General features: G+C 31.4%; 1 protein-coding gene across 1 annotated transcript; it reads right to left on the bottom strand.

Annotated features, from left to right (window-relative positions):
• Positions 1-7,856: 7,856 nt before the first annotated feature.
• LOC143053667 (uncharacterized) lies at positions 7,857-13,951 on the bottom strand. The gene is made up of 7 exons (XM_076226457.1): positions 13,900-13,951; positions 12,312-12,369; positions 11,532-11,709; positions 9,997-10,150; positions 9,297-9,508; positions 8,729-8,877; positions 7,857-8,049 (listed from the first exon to the last, which is right to left on the bottom strand). The coding sequence occupies exons 1-7, from the start codon at positions 13,949-13,951 to the stop codon at positions 7,905-7,907; spliced, it is 948 nt and encodes a 315-aa protein (XP_076082572.1). The 3' UTR covers positions 7,857-7,904.
• Between the last annotated feature and the right edge of the window lie 1,860 nt (positions 13,952-15,811).

Below are 15,811 nucleotides of genomic sequence, written 5' to 3'. Positions count from 1 at the left end.
TTATTAGGTCTTTCCACTTTTCTGTGGAAAGACCTATTGTTTTTCTTCTGATTATTTTTTTTTTCTTCCGCCTAATTTTGTTCTTGCGATAAACATTTGTTTCGCAATATGTCGCTTAGATATTTGGTATATGATATCGAACAGTTTATGCGCTTTTGAAATTTACCCTGCGTAAACGAATACTTTTCTTTGTAGGAGTTATCTCCCCAAACACTGTTTTCCTTGTTAGCGCATCTCCTTCGCAACCGTAAAAGATTATGACAAATTTATTTTACAAAATTGCTCGTTATATCCTTCGCATGATTTGTCCTATTTTGACCGAAGCGATATGACCGCTCCATATGAGAGTTATTTCCCCTTATGCATCTGATATAAGTGATATGAATTTCTATCTTATAAATCATAAGTGATAGAGACCTAGGATCTTTTGATTTGAGGTCCTTGGTCCCAAAAAATGAAAATTAGGTCAAGGTCAAAGGTCAAGGTCATATTCTAATATTTGAATTTGGCTTATTTTCACTTATATCCAAAGACTGTATTGTTGTATAAGATATCAACAAATTATTTTTACTAAATTGTTAGTTGCGACATGTCGTAAGATGTAAATTTTGATTGCAAGCGTACGTTGAATGTAAAAGGGAGTTTTCTCCCCTCTTGTATTTAAAAATACGCGTTTGGTGATATAACTCATTAACTAAATATAATAAAGACCTATGGTCTTTTGATTTGAGGTCCTTGGTTTATGACCTTGAAATTGATCTCAAGGTCATAGCTTAATTTGACGTTCTAGATTTTGACCTTTGCTTTTATTCTATATGTATACATGATAAAGATATACAACTTTTAGAAAAAGGTATCAAACCATTTAACCTTGTAAAAAACAACCGGAAGTGACCTTTTGTAAACCGGAAATAGCTATTTTTTTGTACTTTATTAATATAAAAGTATATAGAACCAGATATTTTTGGAATCAGTGTCAAGTAAATATTCAAATATAATCGGAAGTAACATTTTTCAAACCGGAAGTAACAAATTATCTCCCTTATTTAAAAAAAATGTATGGAAACAATATATTTTTGGAATCAGCTTACTAGGAGCTATCATTTGACGATTGAAATGACATTTTAAACTTAGTTTCACAACTTTTCATATCAAAATACATTGTTTTGATGGAAAGACCTTCAATTGTTCTCTGAACAATTGGTTTTTAATTATTCCTAGTTCTCTTTTTTTCCTTTTGCACTCTGATTTATTTTGTCTTCTGTAGTACTCAAATACCTGACCTATAAATTTATATTAAAAGGTAAAATGTTATATTAAAAAGAAAAGCTACTTCAAGTAATTCAGACACTAATTTATAGTCTTTTTCTTTTATAAATATCCGTCTGTGTGGTATAGTTTTTTACCGCACCTCCCGGTTTTGTTTTGCCGAGGACAATAAACTAAATTCAGCCGAGTCCGTATAATTTTATACAAATAACAACATATTCTTGCAATTAATTTAGATAAGATTTTTAAATAAGATTAAGAAATAAATACTCTATTTGATATCTAATAAACTGTTACACATGCAAGTGTGTATATGATCAGGTTTCACAAATATATCGTATATGTTTGCATGCGATTTAGAAATACAATAAAACTAACAAATTCATTTATATTTCAGATTTTTTTCCATTAACATCAGTAATGATCATAAATGTTATCGTTATCATGGTTATAGATTTTAGAGAAAAAACTATTAAAATATTGGTAATTTACAATTTGTTTGAAGATACTAATGTTCATTGGAAATATTTCATTATGATTAATAGGATTGAAATGATTTAAAATCAAGAAAATATTTCTCCCGAAACGTATAAACTTCAAGATCAACATTATAAAATGATAGAAATTAATATATGTTTTAATTTTTAACAACATCCCTCAGATTAAAAATTCATATTGTATTTGCCATTATTAATCGTATATATATATCAGATAATTATATAGTTGCAACTTACATGTTACTTTCTTTCTCTTTGAACCTCAGATGATATGATTTTCTTTTTTGTTTTCTTCGTTTTACTGCTTTCTTACAAATACACAACAGGAAATAACCACAAAAGTGACCATCACATTACATTCAGATTTCTTATAAACTTAATTACCATAGCAACTGTCTTTGAAATTTGTCGAACATATGGTCAACCTTATCAGAATGTGCTTGATTAACAGACTGGCTGTATCAAATTTCACCCTGCATATAATTGCTAAATTATTATGTTTTACAAAGTTTAATGAATAAAGTTATTATAAATAATGATTGCAATAAATTTAAACTTTTAACCAGGCAATCTATGTTTACGATATACATTTTTTTAATTACAGTAATGATATTCCAGTATAAATTTTACCTGGCTTATATATAGAGTATAATATATGATCAACGTTGGCCCAGCATTGGCCCAACATAGAGTTGTAAATGTAATTTTAGTTGATGAACACTTTCGGTATAACATTAATTTTTCATAAAGCATGCAGCAATCGAAATTATCCGCCTCCCAAGAGAAATAAAGCGTAAAATATTTCAAAATCAATTTTTATAAACAAATTTCATATCATTTGCCCGATTTTTTATAACCAACATGAGATAATAATATGGATTTACAACAACAGACCAACGTTGGGCAAATGTTGTGCAGCCAACCCCAACGTGCGACCAACGTACCGACAATTTGCCAACGTTGGTCCAATGTTATGCAGCCAACATAAACTTACGACCAACGGACCGACAATTGCCAACGTTGGGCCAATGTTGTGCAGCCAACATAAACTTATGACCAACGGACCGACAATTTGCCAACGTTGGGCCAATGTTGTGCAGCCAACACCAACGGTCGACCAACGGGCCGACAATTTGCCAACGTTGGCCCACTGTTAGTCTGTTGACTGGGATTTCTGTTTTGTTTAGTTCAATGGATATTTTGTCTCTTATTCAAAACATCAGCGGTTAGTTTATTCATTGTTACAATTTACATTATACATATACATCATGTGATTTTCATTGACAACATTAATTAATGCATCAGCTACCATTAATTCACTTTGTTTGACATAATATAGATTACTGTTAAAATAACAAAAATCCGAACTCTAACGAAAATTAGAATGGGATGTTCTTAATTACTGTGTGTCATCGGTATAGTGGATATATTTATAGCTAACCAAGCGGGTCGTGATCTATTTTTACCTGACACTGTAAGAAAATATTTGTTTTGTTTTATCTATAATCAATGTACATTTCTCAGTTGTCGGGTCATTTACATGTTTTTCTGAATGAAAGCTAATACATTACAAAAGTAATAGTTACCAACCATTAACATAACTGTGATAACCCATTCCATGAAAGTTTTTGTGTACGGCGTATTTTGCACCGTACTAAGGATGTATGTGGTCAGCTGTACACCATACACATCGTTTCTTTTCGGAATACCATATAAAAAAATAATATTATGTATGAAAGATTTCAATGCCATTATTGAAACAGCTATACATATCGGTTGAGACTAGCTCCAACGTCTTTGACAAGTATTTGCACATGGTTTTAGCAAGCCTTCTCCTTTTGGGAAAATAATAAGACTTCTCTAATCATCATAATAATATGTTAACAAAACAACGATGTTCTTACCGTGTAAGGTCAAAATCGATCACGCCCGCTTAGTTAGTATTACCAATGTTATTTCAACTGATCGGGCGGAGCTTACGTTTTAATTTGCATAGGGACAGTCTATTTGAAGATGTGTGTGATAAGGATGATTGCCGTTATAATTATTACTGATTTCTAATCATCTATCAGTGTCATCAAAGGAATTTACAAAACAATGAGTGGACACTTCATTGATGTGTTTATCCTAAAACACCTATCTATAAATGGACTGGTTTATTATGAGCGAACCGGTTAAACTCCGCCCAGTCAAGTGAAATAAATCGAGTAATACCTATATTTACCGTACTAATGATACACAATATTAATTTAAAGGCCAAATTATTATCAAACGGATAGAAATCAACTATCATATTCCTGACTTGATAGAGGTATGCCCTAATGTAGAAAAGGAAGGATAAACGTTGTTTAAAGTGATCCTGGTAAACTTTAAATACACTTATTCTAAAAGGTTATCAATTCAACACTGTAATTAGATCATTGTAATTCTTTTATATTTGTATTAAAATTGATTTCGTTATTAGTAAATTAAAAGCAAACTAAATGTTATTGGCTAGATACATATATGGATTTACAATATGTCGATACCTGTATCTTAAAATTACACAAGGTCATGTTTTCTCTGGTGGCTGGTGACGTCTTTACATTAAATCTATTATTGGATGTGTACTGATTGATAATTTAGGTTAGATGTATGATTTTTGTATAAGTTGTTAGTGGCTCTGAAGTAGCTATCAGTGACACCAAGTTCTCTCAGATCTGTACTAAGTGTCTTTTTGTTGTTGGGAATTACAAGTTCCCGACCAGGTCAAATTTGTTATACATGTTATATGTGTTTCTATTTTCATCGCTGCCTGTGTAGTATTTTTATTTTTATCCATCTGATGAGTTAAGCCTTTTTCAACTGAATTGTACAGTTCGTTCTTATTTTTTTGTACTGTTACACAACTGACTCAGCTGGTAAAGGAAGGGTTTGGAACCATCTAACATGCTCAATTCCACCAGGTTCTGTAGATATGTACCTGTCCCTAGTCAGGAATGTCATTGGTTGTCGTTTGTTTTGTTTACATTTTATTTCCGTTCATTTTTGTACATGAAGTAGGTCGTTAGTTTTCTCGTTTAAATTGTCAACATTGTTATTTCGGAGCCTTCTATAGCTGACTATGCTGTATGTAATTTGTTCTTTGTTAAAGGCCGCTCAGTGACCTATAGTTGTCAATGCCTGTGTCATTTGGTCTCTTGTGGATACATGTAGTTGTCTTATTGACAATCACACCACATCTTATTTTTTATATTTACCGCTCACTTGTACATGTTGTATGAAAGTCACATTAAATTGCATTATATTGACAACAATGCATTTGTAGCCGTGCCATATATTGCCAGTTATGGTATTGTACATATAATTAACATGTTATAAACGCTTAATATTATATGATAAACAGATATAACAGCTTTGTTTAGTTTTATCTATTATTTTAGAAATGTTTTAATTGTGTGGTTCCTTGAGGTTCACTGAACGAATTGACGTTTGAAACAAAAGAAGATATGTAATAAAAAATGAATGGATTCATGAATCAACCTTGCATAAATTCCATTAAAACTAAATCTTTTGTGGATAGTTGTCTCATTGGCAATAATACCACATCTTCTTTTTTATATATAAAAACGGTAGCAATTTTGAATGGTTTGCATGCAAAAAATCATTTTGATGGTCAATGATCAGTCTAACTATATTAGATTTCAAATCAAATGATAAAACTAGGAATTATTAAATGATGTTAAATCATAAAAGAAAATAAGATTGCTCCTATATTTGGGAATATTTTGTTTTATCAATCATATTACTTGATTCAATAAATCACCAACAATTACATTTAATATAACCAAAATTGAAAATTTGGCGAAGGAAGGGGGAGCATCTACTTTTATTAATAGACTGACTTTTTCGATCATTTGACAAATTTGAAGATCTCATTTATGTGACTGTCATACAGAGAAAAATAATATTCAATAGTACTTGATACTTTTGATATATTTTTTCAGCTTTGATATTACGTAAATGGAGTTCAAGGAATAACATTGATGTACCGGTAAATGAAACTGTCTTTGTTAATTCCAAAGCTTAAGAAAGATTGTTCTGCTGTACACACAACATGTACAAAGCATGTTATCCTATAGAATAATATTTTGCAGTGTCTTGTTCACTTTTCTTAAATTTGTATTCCATTTACAGAGTCAGAATTGGAAGTTTTGTTATCAACTAATAGGATTTTGAAAACTATCGACTCCTAAGTAATTGCTTTTATTTGCAGATGCTACACGTTACGTAACTGATGATCAATATAAGGTCAACTAATTATTCTTAAATTAGATAAACAAAATGTTGTTTTTCACCATTTTGTGTTGGTTTTTTTTGGTCTCTTTATGTGTTTTTCAAGTTGGATTTTAAAATTAAATAATTGTTTATTTTTGCTCGTGTGAAGTGTGTATATTGGCAATCTATTTTTTTTTTAATATTAGATTCCATTTTTATTTTGTTTGTATAATACATGGATAATTCTTGTGCATACGTAAACAACAGAAAAAACTGAAAATCAAACGGACCTCAATGGCTAAAATTTTTAACATGGTCATTTGCAGTTTGACATATTTGAAATTTGGTAAAACATTTTTTTTATCTGAAACAATCATTTGATTTGAACAGCAACAAACACCACTTTTAAACGCCATCAATAGGAACACTGAAAGCCTAGTCAATTAACATGATTAAGATTGACGTCGAGTGCACCTCCACAACAAGGACAAGCCAGATTCAAACTCATAACCTCTGTGTTGACTGGCTAGTGACAATAGTTTGAAAAATATTTAGACCCCTTTGTAACCGAAACATCTAACATCACACATGTGAAATTCTACAATTAAAAATCTTCTATTAGTCTTTGTTAACTTTGCACTTTTCGAAATAGTGTGCAGAATTTATATTTGATTCAAATACAGAAATACTTGACAGCAGTATCGAGTTTACCGGGGTGAATTAAATCATAGTCGACAGCAAACTTCTGAATAATGTATTCCCCTTTTCCAAAACATGCCGAATGTGACCTACAACATCGACTTATAACTGGGTTTGTACTATTACGAGAAACATGAGGGTTGCGACATTTTGAGTAAATAAACTCATCATAGATACCAGGACTAAATTTTGTATATACACCAGACGCGCGTTTCGTCTACAAAAGACTCATCAGTGACGCTCGAATCCAAAAAAAGTTAAAAAAGCAAAATAAAGTACAAAGTTGAAGAGCATTGAGATCCAAAATTCCTAAAAGTGTTGCCAAATACAGCTAAGGTAATCTATGCCTGAGGTAGAAAAGCCTTATTATTTAAAACAAAATCAAAATTTTGTAAACAGTTAATTTATAAATATAAGATCAGCTTTCCTATCCGATATCACCCCAGTTTTTAGTGGGATTCGTGTTGCACAGTTTTTAGGTTCATATGTAGTGTTTTATGTACTATTGTTTGGCAGTTTTTCTCTTTGCCTTTTCTCTTTTTCTACTCATGAGTTTGAATGTCATTTTGGTATTCTTTGCCTCACCTTTTTTACTCAGACATGCTAAAGAAAACAATGATATCGGTTTTTCACCATGGCCGCTGGTGATAACAAACTGTGTTCTTAGGACTAAATTTCATTTCCAAAAGCTCACATGAAGAAGATGCATACTATGCAATGAGGAAAAATCTGATGAGTTGAAAGAATAACCATTCTCGTTTATTGTTCTATTGAAAAGATGTGCGCCTATTTGTAAGCGTCGTCCCATACAGACACGCAGGCCACTGATGTTTTCAGTATTGTTACTGGTAATATCAAACTGCCTCCTTTGGACTTAATTTCATTTACAAAAACCAACACGTAAAAGATGCATTATATACAATGGGGAAATACAAGATACAAATGTTTCTATTGTTTTTAAAAGATGTATGTCTATTTGTAAGCGTCGTCATATACAGACATGCAGGCGGCTGTTTTATTTTAGCATGGTTACTTGTAATATCAAACTGACTTCTTACGACTAAATTCATTTACAGAAAATCACATGTAAAAGATGTATAGTATATAATGAGGAAAAACAAGATGTGTTGAACGAATAACTATTGTTTAATAGAAAAGATGTGCTCCTATTTGTCTGCGTCGTCATACACAGACATGGAGGCCGCTGGGTTTTTCAGCATGATTACTGGTATATATATAAGAGAGAATGCTGTACAGTTCTTTATCCTTTGCCCACAGATGATATCTCATAGCCGCTTCGTTTGCACATAGAACACTATTCGTACACCTATTTTTAAAATCAAACATAATTATACACTTATCAACATTTTCTTCGACATTCTTACAATTAATTTTCCAACAAAGGTAATATCAGTTATTGGTTTAGATAGATAATTTGCCAACGACAAATTCATTTGACTTGGACTCATTTATTTAGGTTAATTTCATTGAAATAAGTTATTTTCTTTGCTAAAATGATCGTTCTTTTAATATTAGACACTTCTTATTTATCCTAAGTTTATTAGTCTGAACATGTAATACAACTAATTGAGAATGGAAATGAGGAATGTGTCAACGAGACAACAACCGGATCAAGAGCAGAAAACAGCCGAGGGCCACCAATGGATCCGCAATACAGCGAGAAAATTCTGTACTTAGGGGCGTCCTTTAGCTAGCCCCTAAACAAAAATGATGACTAGTTCAGTGATATTAGACGTCATACTTAAAGTTAACGGATCATGTCACTGAAAATAAATGATTAAGTGTCAACACCAACTTTTACTCTCAGAATAACGCAATAACTGGATAAGAAATGTAAAACGTACATCAAAATTACTATCGATAATTCTTTTTGATTTAAAATTAAAATAACATTTTGTAATTCAATGCGTACACTTGAATTTATACATTTTTATCATTAAGATACCATAATTATAACTTAAATAATCTTAATGCACAGTGCTTACTCATTCATGTAGTTTCCGTGTGATATTCCACGATTGGTGTTGAAGTATGCTGCCGCCCCTTGTGCTAGATATTCTCCTTCACTAGACATTGAATATGAAGACATTTCCCAAGTCCGATGTGCCCTGGCAGCATTATAAGAATTAGTAATCTGCAATCAAATAAATAATACAAGTACGTAACTAAGGAATACGAATTTCAAATATATCAAACAGAACTTATGTCCAACTGCAAACATTGAATCAATAACAAATAACAACAACGATTTTTTTTACCATAAGATTTGCATATCTACTTGGATCAGATTGTCCGTTAACATATTTTTCATCGATTTACATTTCGATAAACCATTTTGCGAAACTACTTTTGTAATCCAATCTATTGATGCGCGATTTTAAGTGTACAGGATCCAAACCGATCAAATCACAAGTTTTATGTTAAGTCAGCAAAACAAATCAATAACATTAGTTCTTTGAGTTTTTATAACCAACAAATACAGTAGTTCAGTATGTTCAGAATGAGTGCATTCGTGAACTATCGACCCTCAAACATGAACAAGTAAAATATTACCCTTGTTTTCATTGCAGCGTCTACACCATAGGTATGAACTGAATGAGTGAATTCGTGAACCAGCACATTAAATGTATGTAAGTATGGATCGGCTGCGTTACAAAGTATGTTGTCATCAAGGATTGTAGTAGTACGTCCTGCCGATCCTGCTAAAGTTCCATATTTCCTACCGTCAGGGGTACAGGTATTTTTACAAGCACCCGAACATATACCTGTGAATATACAAACAATATTGTTATTACTAATACAAGCAGGAAAAACATGTTGGTTCGAAAGCAATATGAAGTTCTAAATTTTATTACAAAAATTCGTGAGAGAACAGAAACAAACTTTAACCGGAAGTTAGAAAACTTAAATTACAGTATGCTGTATATTTAAACAAGACCCAAATTGACTTCTTCACGAAGCCGAGTACACAAATAAGTTGTCAAAACAGTATCTTATATTTAACAAAAAATACTTATTGGTAAACACGCACGTCGTAAATTAACACTATACAGATTTGTACAAGTTGTATCTGTGCATTTCTAATGATCAAACAAGAGGAAGCATGCATTAACAATTTACTGTAAACTAACTTATTTTTGCGGATAGTTTATTCCGCGTTGAGAAATTCATATTCGTGATATTTTGCTACTCGCGAAAGTCTCGAAAATAAATCACTTGTAAAAATTATTTCGAGTACAGAATGTAAATATACCTCTACACTCAGCTCTATCAGCAACATAATGATTGTAGGGATATATCATCATTCCCTCAGATTTTGTAAATACTCCAATTTTAACTTGTCCTGCAACGCTGTTGCATATAGCAGAAGGCATATTCTTCACCATTCGTGCAATTATTTGGGCCGCCTTAGAACAAAAAGAAAGCAGTACAGTTACATATACACTTTTGAATATGAATGGATAAAATATGTGTGTTTGTAAAATAAGTGTTTACAACAGAAAAAATGACGAAGATGAATTATATGGTTTGTGTTTTTCTTTTTGACTCTATTTTTGTTGATGTATTATATACGAATGAATGTCTACCTCATTGTGAAACGTTCTGTTTCAATATCAAAGTTACAGTTTGAGATCAACTCTGTTCAATGCATTGCTTGTTTCTTTTCTTCGTTTGTCAGAACATGTGTTTTAAAACACAAATATGGTGAAGCTGAATTTTACTTGTAAACCACTGCGCTATTGTATACACCCTAACTCCTACTTAATGTCATATCACAGAACAACAACAGCGTTATATGAACATTATTTGGATAAATATCAATGTTTATATATACACATGGAAAAAGTATTGCAACACTTCCATTGCAAACAATGTAAAATGACATGATTTTAGAATGTGTACAATTTGGGTTTAACCGAATACTATTAAACCGCTTATGGTTTAAAATTGAATTTATGGTATTAACGTTCTTTTCTTCCCAAATTAATACTACATTGAAAGGGCATGACAGATGCACGGAAATAGTTTTCGCGCTTTTCACAAAAATGCAATTTTTGCAGGACTCAGTTTTTCCAAAACATTAGTTATGCAATTAATACAGATTTTTTTTTGCATTAAACCCATTCAGAAATGTTTGAAATTACTACATTTGTACTTGTTCAACACAAATTTTCTGTATCAGATGTTTAGTTTGTTGTAAAAATTACTTTTATAAAATGTCTGTAGAGAAGACAAGACAAAGCTTAATTAACTTTTTCAGTAAGGCTCTAATGATGCGTCTCTCTAATCTTCAAATTCAATTTTAAATCGTTAACGGATTAAAAGTATTCGGTCTAACTCAAATTGTACGCATTCTAAAATCATGTCATTTTACATTGTTTTTCAATGGAAATATTGCAATAACCTTTTCTAGGTGTATATATACACTAAGATTAAACCCAAATAGTGTCATCATGGCATAACACAACGTATATTTCAGATGCAAGCAATGTTTAAATCTCGAAATAGCAGACAAATCAAGAAAACGAACAAACACCGAGAAATTCGCATGAAGTAAAAAAAAAAATGACAAAAAGCTGTACATCAAAAGAGTAAAGAGAAACTGATATCCTGTGGAGCACCTCCGCATGCGTGATTTTTCTAGCTGCATTAAAGCCCTATTGTTGGCCTTCGGTTGTTATCTGCTCTTTGGTCAGGTTATTGTCTCTTTGAAATATTTCACATTTCCATTCTCAATTTTTTAGGGTTACAGGCTTATACATTTGGACTCTTAAATGCAGATTTTACCTTAGTATGAGCTGTACCAGACACGGATGTCGTTGCTGTTATATCAATAGTTATTCCTGATTTATAATCTGCAATCCTACCATTGCAATATACATATTTATGTTTGAAAGATGTTCTTGTTGAATGAGCTGGAAGTGGATGTTTGGACTCTGATGTAAACTTTGTAAATTGTTCAGGTCTGAATAGCAATGCCATATTTATTAGATAAAGTAATGTGAATTATTAACACCATTGGACATACAAATAAATAAATAAAAACGAAGGACATGTAAAATTCACGTTCGCCCGTAAGAAAATAATTAAAACTTATGCAAGTCTATGCATTATGGTTTTTTATTTCCACAAACAAAAAAAGTTTTGGTCATTAAATTGTCAACATTACAGAAATAATCGTTGAATGAATAGCCTATTACATTCATGTAGGATTTTTTGCTCTTTAATTTGTGTTTCGCTTCGCTGTCGTTGTCTTTGTTTTGTTGATTTTGTCATTTTGTGTATGTCTTAATGGTGAACGTTTTTTTTACTGATTATTAATGATTTAGAAACTATTTACAAATGTTGTTCCTTTATAAAAATCAACTCCTCAAATGAAAATTGAAACCAATGTTGCAATGAGCTTTCATAGTAAACAAAATGACTAAAACATATATCGGATAAAAATAATATCATACATGTCAATCATGCAATACATTTGTTTACGAATATAGAGGATGTGAACTGGAATAATAGATCAGAATCTTTAGTAGTTTAGATATAGAAAAATACTAAAAACACACTTACGAAAGTAAATTCATTAAAGCATCGTCTTCCCTAGTTGGTGGAGGAATACAGAGTCCATCTGAAAAACAAGCTTTTGTTAAACAAATAATTGTAACGGTAACTTTGATCTGGTCATCTCACGAAAGAATTGTCAATTAATTATTAACTCATTTTGAGTTTGATAGGTGTATCCACTGCGGTAAATCTAAAACTGTTCAAACCATTCGCTTGCAACCATCAAAGCTATGTTCATTTTATGTTCAGAACGATCTGTTTTTTGTAAAAAATTATTTGAACATACTGAATTGTTTCAAAAATTACTGCGCAATACTGAAAAAACATGGCGATCAATCTGAACATCTACGGAGAAACTGAACCTTCACAAAAAGACTGACCATGAGTTGATAACTAATTTATCCGACTTTTCAGACGAGGTTAATATCAAAGAAATAGTTACCGTTTAAAAACTTCAATCCATTTACTAGTGCAAAAAATGCTCTCTGCAGAAATCAAGGAAACATGTGTACTCAATATTTTTGTTATAAAAGCACGTCATAGCTACATCACAATGTATAATATATAATCACAATCAAACGACAGGACATTGACATTGTGCTACATGTACATGCATAACGTAACATAGTTAGGAGGATACGAATGATAAAAAAGAAACAAAAGATAATAAAGTATGTGGACAGCTAAGAGAACCGATAACACCATGGCAATATTCGAATAACAACGAAAAGCAAACAATCACTGCACAAAAAAATAAAATTGAGCAACATCAATCCAAAAAATCAAATGTGATCGTGAGGCCCAGTATTCAGATCATGTTACAGATGTGCAATGTCGTGTGTTGCTCACATTAAAAACAAGTTATGTTATAAGTTGCATTCATGAATGTCACAACCAACGAAAAGAGAGCGGGAACGTGTTCACGACAATTGGAAAATATTTAATTCATCTGTGACAAATAAATTCAATAAAGATCAACCAACTCGTCATGACAGCTGTAAAACTTCCAAAGGGATGAATCACACTGACAACAAACTCCATGAATCAAGGAATATAGGAAAGGATTATAGTATATTTGAAAACGAAAACACAACCATTTTGATCTGACTATAAAATCCTATATGGTATACTTTTTTTTGTCTACAGCAAATAGTCCTTACCTGCAATTAATTTGTTTTGTTTAGTTCAATGGATATTTGGTCTCTTATTCAAAACATCAGCGGTTAGTTTATTCATTGCTACAATTCACATTATACATATACATGTACTCATGTAGTTTTTCAAAATTAGTGAAATAGTTTTTTAAATATGACTAATGAGGCAACATTTAAATTTTTGTATACGTGTGGTGAGACTAATATGATTAGAATTGCTGTTTAATTTATAAGCGACATGTATATTTCCAGAAATGCTGTATTAAGTACTAAATAACTGTGTGGTAACACCTTCTCATATATATATACAATGTTTATGAATTTGGTATGATAGATATGTCTGTATGTTTGTCAAGTTTGTGTATAACCAATGTGTTTTGTTTTGGTATCAATCCTGTGATTTTGGATTTCAAACCAATAAAAATTACTTACTTACTTACTTATACTCATGTGATTTTCATTGACAACATTATTTAATGCATCAACTACCATTAATTCACATTGTATGACGTAATATAAATTACGGTTAGAATAACCAAAATCCGAACTCTAACGAAAATTAGAATGGAATATTCTTAATTACTGTGTGTCATCGGTATAGCGGATATAGGTACATCTAACCAAGCGGGTCGTGATCGATATTTACCTGTCACTGTAAGAAAATTTTTGGTTTGTTTTATCTATATTAAATGTACATTTCTGTGTTGTCGGGTCATTTACATGTTTCTTTTCTGAATGGAAGCTAATGCATTGCAAAAGTAATAGTTACAAACCATAATGAATAATAACCACAAACATACCTGTGATAATTCATTCCAGTGCAGTATTTGTACTTTTATCCACCTCATGAGTTAAGCCTTTTTCAACTGAATTGTACAGTTCGTTCTTATTTTGTACTGTTACACAACTGACTCAGCTGGTAAAGGAAGGGCTTATTTATGAATTTACAGTTTACAAATTTTTGAATTTTTTGAAATACTAAGTCTTTTCTACCTGAGGCATAGATCACCTTAGCTGTATTTGGCAAAAATTTTAGGAATTTTGGTTCCCAATGCTCTTTAACTTCGTACCTTATTTGGCCTTTTTAACTGTTTTGGTTTCGAGCGTCACTGATGAGTCTTTTGTAGACGAAACGCGCGTCTGGCGTATATACTAAATTTGTTCCCGGTATCTATGATGAATTTATTGGAACCATCTAACATGCTCAGCCACGCCAGGTTCTGTAGGTTTGTACCTGTCCCAAGTCAGGAAGGTCAGTGATTGTCGTTTGTTTATGTGTTTAACATTTGATTTTCGTTCATTTTTGTACATGAATTAGACCGTTAGTTTTCTCGTTTGAAATTGTTTACATTGTCATTTCGGGGCCTTCTATAGCTGACTATGCTGTATGTACTTTGGTCTTAGTTAAAGGCCCATACAATTAACATGTTATAACCGCTTAATATATATCATTAACAGATATAACAGCTTTGTTTAGTTTTATCTATTATTTTAGAAGTGTTTTAATGTTGTGGTTCCTTGAGGTTCACCCAACGAATTGACGTTTGCAACAAATGCACATATGTAATCATAAATGAGTGGATTCATGAATCCTGATCATCAACCTTGCTTAAATTCCTTTAAAACTAAAAATATAAAAACGATAGCAATTCTGTATGTTTTGCATGCAAAAAATCATCTTGATGGTCAATGATCAGTCTAACTATATTAGATTTCAAATGAAATAATAAAACTAGGAATTATTAAATAATGTTAAATCATAAAAGAAAATAAGATTGCTCCTATATTTGGGAATATTGTTTTATCAATCATATTGCCTGATTCAATGAATCACCAACAATTACATTCAATATTACCAAAATTGAAAATTTGGTTAAAAAAGGGGAATAACTACTTTCATTAATAGACTGACTTTTTCGATCATTTGACAAATTTGAAGATCTCATTGATGAACTGTTATACAGAGAAAAGGAATATTCAATAGTACTTGATATTTTTTATATATTTTTGCAGCATTTATATTATGTGAATGGAGTTCAAGGAATAACATTGATGCACCGGTAAATGAAATTGTCTTTGTTAATTCCAAAGCTTAGGAAATATTGTTCTGCTGTACATACAACATGTACAAAGCATGCAATCCTATAGAATAATATTTCGCAGTTTCTTGTTCACTTTTCTTAAATTCCATTTACAGAGTCAGAATAGGAAGTTTTGTTATCAACTAATAGGATTTTAAAAACTATCGACTCCTAAGTAATTGCTTTTTGCGGATGCTACACGTTACTTAACTGATGATCAATATAATGTCAACTAATTATTCTTAAACTAAATAAACAAAATGTAGTATTT

The sequence above is a fragment of the Mytilus galloprovincialis genome, chromosome 12 (assembly GCF_965363235.1).
Source record: "Mytilus galloprovincialis chromosome 12, xbMytGall1.hap1.1, whole genome shotgun sequence".
Taxonomy (NCBI): Eukaryota; Metazoa; Mollusca; class Bivalvia; order Mytilida; family Mytilidae; genus Mytilus; species Mytilus galloprovincialis.
This window is presented reverse-complemented; position numbering and strand designations above follow the sequence as displayed.

Bases quoted from the DNA above. Each gene is read 5' to 3' on its own strand.
- LOC143053667 (XM_076226457.1), bottom strand. From the start codon at position 13,951: ATGGTAGTTGATGCATTAAATAATGTTGTCAATGAAAATCACATGAGT. The intron at 12,370-13,899 runs GTAAGTAAGTAA...CTTGTTTTTCAG, and splicing joins TGAAAATCACATGAGTATAA to ATGGACTCTGTATTCCTCCA. The intron at 10,151-11,531 runs GTAAAATCTGCA...TTTTGTTCTAAG, and splicing joins CTGGTACAGCTCATACTAAG to GCGGCCCAAATAATTGCACG.